This window comes from Pezoporus wallicus, unplaced genomic scaffold (genome assembly GCF_028554395.1).
Source record: "Pezoporus wallicus isolate ANWC-B61680 ecotype Strahan unplaced genomic scaffold, APGP_CSIRO_Pwel_v1 contig_10246, whole genome shotgun sequence".
Classification (NCBI taxonomy): domain Eukaryota; kingdom Metazoa; phylum Chordata; class Aves; order Psittaciformes; family Psittacidae; genus Pezoporus; species Pezoporus wallicus.
The window spans coordinates 1-5,766 of NW_026640397.1; the positions used below are offsets into that span (position 1 = coordinate 1).

The following is a 5,766-nucleotide window of genomic DNA, read 5'->3' on the forward strand; positions in this document are numbered from 1 at the left end:
GAGACCCATGGAGACCCCATAGAGACCCATAGAGACCCATGGACACCCCAGAGAGCCCCCATAAAGACCCATAGAGACTCCATAGAGATCCCATAGAGACCCCATAGAGATCCCATAGAGACCCATAGGGACCCATAGAGACACATAGAGACCCCATAAAGACCCATAGAGACCCATAGAGACCCATAGAGACACATAGAGACCCATAGAGACCCATAGAGACCCCATAGAGACCCATAGAGATCCCATAGAGACCCCATAAAGACCCATAGAGACCCATAGAGACCCATAGAGACCCCATAAAGACCCATAGAGACCCATAGAGACCCATAGAGACACATAGAGACCCATAGAGACACATAGAGACCCATAGAGACCCATAGAGACCCCATAGACCCCCCATAGAGACCCATAGACACTCCATAGAGACCCCATAGAGACCCCATAGGGCTCCATAGACACCCATAAAGCCCCATAGAGCCCCATAGAGCTCCCCAGGGACCCATAGAGCACCCCCCCACACACTTCGCCCCACATCAATGGGGCTGCCCCATAGCGCCCCCTCACGCACGCGCACGTAGGCCTGCACCGTGCTCCAGACGCGAGGCTCCGCCCCCCGGTTGTGTCGGCCAATCAGAGCGAGGGTGAGGAGCCGCAACGCCCCCTGCAGGTGGCTCTGCTCCGCGTCCACCATGAGCGTCACCCCCTGCCCCACGGCGGCCTGCGGGAGCCCCATTGATTCTATGGGGCTGGACCCACATCCCGACCCATTGATTCTATGGGGCTGACCCATTGATTCTATGGGGCTGCCTCATTGATTCTATGGGGCTGGACCCACATCCCGACCCATTGATTCTATGGGGCTGACCCATTGATTCTATGGGGCTGCCTCATTGATTCTATGGGGCTGGACCCACATCCCGACCCATTGATTCTATGGGGCTGACCCATTGATTCTATGGGGCTGGAACCACATTCGGACCCATTGATTCTATGGGGCTGACCCATTGATTCTATGGGGCTGGACCCACATCCGGACCCATTGATTCTATGGGGCTGACCCACTGATTCTATGGGGCTGGACCCACATCAGGACCCATTGATTCTATGGGGCTGCCTCATTGATTCTATGGGGCTGGACCCACATCCGGACCCATTGATTCTATGGGGCTGACCCATTGATTCTATAGGGCTGGACCCACATCCGGACCCATTGATTCTATGGGGTTGACCCATTGATTCTATGGGGCTGACCCATTGATTCTATGGGGCTGGAACCACATCGAGACGCATTGATTCTATGGGGCTGGACCCACATCCGGACCCATTGATTCTATGGGGCTGACCCATTGATTCTATGGGGCTGGACCCACATCCGGACCCATTGATTCTATGGGGCTGACCCATTGATTCTATGGGGCTGGAACCACATCCGGACCCATTGATTCTATGGGGCTGACCCATTGATTCTATAGGGCTGGACCCACATCCGGACCCATTGATTCTATGGGGTTGACCCATTGATTCTATGGGGCTGACCCATTGATTCTATGGGGCTGGAACCACATCGAGACGCATTGATTCTATGGGGCTGGACCCACATCCGGACCCATTGATTCTATGGGGCTGACCCATTGATTCTATGGGGCTGGACCCACATCCGGACCCATTGATTCTATGGGGCTGACCCATTGATTCTATAGGGCTGGACCCACATCCGGACCCATTGATTCTATGGGGTTGACCCATTGATTCTATGGGGCTGACCCATTGATTCTATGGGGCTGGAACCACATCGAGACGCATTGATTCTATGGGGCTGGACCCACATCCGGACCCATTGATTCTATGGGGCTGACCCATTGATTCTATGGGGCTGGACCCACATCCGGACCCATTGATTCTATGGGGCTGACCCATTGATTCTATGGGGCTGGAACCACATCCGGACCCATTGATTCTATGGGGCTGACCCATTGATTCTATAGGGCTGGACCCACATCCGGACCCATTGATTCTATGGGGTTGACCCATTGATTCTATGGGGCTGACCCATTGATTCTATGGGGCTGGAACCACATCGAGACGCATTGATTCTATGGGGCTGGACCCACATCCGGACCCATTGATTCTATGGGGCTGACCCATTGATTCTATGGGGCTGGACCCACATCCGGACCCATTGATTCTATGGGGCTGACCCATTGACTCGATGGGGCTGACGCATTGATTCGATGGGGCTGAACCACATCGAGACCCATTGATTCTATGTGGCTGGACCCACATCGGGACCCATTGATTCTATGGGGCTGGACCCACTGATTTTATGAGGCTGGAACCACATCGAGACCGATTGATTCTATGGGGCTGACCCACTGATTCTATAGGGCTGGACCCACATCAGGACCCATTGATTCTATGGGGTTGACCCATTCATTCTATGGGGCTGGAACCACCTCCCGACCCAGTGATTCTATGGGGCTGGACCCACATCCGGACCCATTGATTCTATGGGGCTGACCCATTGATTCTATGGGGCTGGAACCACATCCGGACCCATTGATTCTATGGGGCTGACCCATTGATTCTATGGGGCAGGACCCACATCCCGACCCATTGATTCTATGGGGCTGACCCATTGATTCTATGGGGCTGGACCCACATCCGGACCCATTGATTCTATGGGGCTGACCCACTGATTCTATGGGGCTGGACCCACATCAGGACCCATTGATTCTATGGGGCTGCCTCATTGATTCTATGGGGCTGGACCCACATCGGGACCCATTGATTCTATGGGGCTGGACCCACTGATTTTATGAGGCTGGAACCACATCGAGACCGATTGATTCTATGGGGCTGACCCACTGATTCTATAGGGCTGGACCCACATCAGGACCCATTGATTCTATGGGGTTGACCCATTCATTCTATGGGGCTGGAACCACATCCCGACCCATTGATTCTATGGGGCTGGACCCACATCCGGACCCATTGATTCTATGGGGCTGACCCATTGATTCTATGGGGCTGGAACCACATCCGGACCCATTGATTCTATGGGGCTGACCCACTGATTCTATGGGGCTGGACCCACATCAGGACCCATTGATTCTATGGGGCTGCCTCATTGATTCTATGGGGCTGGACCCACATCCGGACCCATTGATTCTATGGGGCTGACCCATTGATTCTATAGGGCTGGACCCACATCCGGACCCATTGATTCTATGGGGTTGACCCATTGATTCTATGGGGCTGACCCATTGATTCTATGGGGCTGGAACCACATCGAGACGCATTGATTCTATGGGGCTGGACCCAAATCCGGACCCATTGATTCTATGGGGCTGCCTCATTGATTCTATAGGGCTGGACCCACATCCGGACCCATTGATTCTATGGGGTTGACCCATTGATTCTATGGGGCTGACCCATTGATTCTATAGGGCTGGACCCACATCCGGACCCATTGATTCTATGGGGTTGACCCATTGATTCTATGGGGCTGACCCATTGATTCTATGGGGCTGGAACCACATCCCGACCCATTGATTCTATGGGGCTGCCTCATTGATTCTATGGGGCTGGACCCACATCCGGACCCATTGATTCTATGGGGCTGACCCATTGATTCTATAGGGCTGGACCCACATCCGGACCCATTGATTCTATGGGGTTGACCCATTGATTCTATGGGGCTGACCCATTCATTCTATGGGGCTGGAACCACATCCCGACCCATTGATTCTATGGGGCTGGACCCACATCGGGACCCATTGATTCTATGGGGCTGACCCATTGATTCTATGGGGCTGGAACCACATCCGGACCCATTGATTCTATGGGGCTGACCCATTGATTCTATGGGGCAGGACCCACATCCCGACCCATTGATTCTATGGGGCTGACCCATTGATTCGATGGGGCTGCCCCACATCGAGACCCATTGATTCTATGGGGCTGGACCCACATCGGGACCCATTGATTCTATGGGGCTGGACCCACTGATTTTATGAGGCTGGAACCACATCGAGACCGATTGATTCTATGGGGCTGACCCCCTGATTCTATAGGGCTGGAACCACATCCCGACCCATTGATTCTATGGGGCTGAACCCACATCGAGACCCTTTGATTCTATGGGGCTGACCCATTGATTCTATGGGGCTGGAACCACATCCCGACCCATTGATTCTATGGGGTTGACCCATTGATTCGATGGGGCTGACCCATTGATTCGATGGGGCTGGACCCACATCCCGACCCATTGATTCTATGGGGCTGACCCATTGATTCTATGGGGCTGGACCCACATCCGGACCCATTGATTCTATGGGGCTGACCCATTGATTCTATGGGGCTGGACCGACATCAAGACCCATTGATTCTATGGGGCTGGGCCCACATCGGGACCCATTGATTCTATGGGGCTGCCCCACATCTCACCTGGGCCACGCTGTCCAAGCGCCGCAGGGAGACCCCAAAGTGTTGGTTCTGCTGCGGGGTCAGGAATGGCAGGGAGGGAGCAATCTATGGGGCAGACCCACAAGTTAGGGGGCTCACTGGGGTCTATGGGGCAGGATATGGGTCACATTGGGATCTACGGGGCATTTTATGGGGCACATTGGGGCCTATGGGGCAGGATATGGGCCTCATCGGGATCTATAGGGCATGTTATGGGGCACGCTGGGGTCTATGGGGCAGGATATGGGGCTCATTGCGTTCTATGGGGGAGGTTATGGGGCTCACTGGGTTCTATGGGGCAGCTTATGGGCACATTGGGCGCTATGGGGCAGGTTAGGGGGCTCATCGGGCTCTATGGGGCAGCTTATGGGGCTCATCGGGCTCTATGGGGCAGCTTATGGGGCTCTATGGGGCAGCTTATGGGGCTCACTGGGCTCTATGGGGCCGGCTGTGAGGCACATTGAGTTCTATGGGGCAGGTTATGGGGCTCATCGGGCTCCATGGGGCAGCTTATGGGGTTCTATGGGGCAAGCTATGGGGCTCAGCCCCACACGTGTGGGTCAGGCCCCACCTTGCCCCCCATGGCCGCAATGATGAACTCCGGCGTCACTTTGGTACCCGGCTCCTGCATCCGCTGCTGGATGATGGCCTATGGGGAGATGTGGGGCTCACTTATGGGGCTGGGGGGGGGGGTGTGGCCCCTGCCCCATAGATTCTATGGGGCAGCCCCATAACTCACGCAGAGATCGGCGTCCATCATGGCCGTCACCTTCAGCTGCATCATGGCCCCGGGGCCCGTGGCCGCCGCCAGCCCCACACATTCCAGGGCGGCCCCATGGTTGGCCTCGAACCAGGCCTCGCTGCCCCACACATGGGCGGAGATGTGGGGCAGGGCCCAGAACCCACCCCATAGACCCCAATGGCACCCATACGCCACCCCATAGCCCACCCCACCGCCACCCCATAGCCCTGCCCCATAGACCCCAATGCGCCCCATAACCCACCCCATAGCACCCCATAACCCTGCCCCACACACCCCATAGCGCCCCATAACCCCCCCCATAACCCACTCCACAGCACCCCATAACCCTGCCCCATAGCACCCCATAACCCCCCCCATAACCCACCCCATAGCACCCCATAACCCACCCCATAGCACCCCATAACCCCCCCATAACCCCCCCATAGCACCCCATAACCCCCCCATAACCCACCCCATAGCACCCCATAACCCACCCCACAGCACCCCATAACCCCCCCCATAACCCACCCCATAGCACCCCATAACCCCCCCCAACC

The 5,766-nt window shown here is 55.9% G+C and overlaps 1 protein-coding gene across 1 annotated transcript; it reads right to left on the reverse strand.

Annotated features, from left to right (window-relative positions):
• Positions 1 to 567: 567 nt before the first annotated feature.
• On the reverse strand, positions 568 to 5,336 carry LOC130604401 (hydroxyproline dehydrogenase-like; the record flags this gene model as incomplete). The annotated part of the gene is made up of 4 exons (XM_057418906.1): positions 5,207 to 5,336; positions 5,039 to 5,116; positions 4,450 to 4,533; positions 568 to 721 (listed from the first exon to the last, which is right to left on the reverse strand). Coding segments are annotated over exons 1-4 (361 nt in total), but the record flags the coding sequence as incomplete, so codon positions are not given.
• Between the last annotated feature and the right edge of the window lie 430 nt (positions 5,337 to 5,766).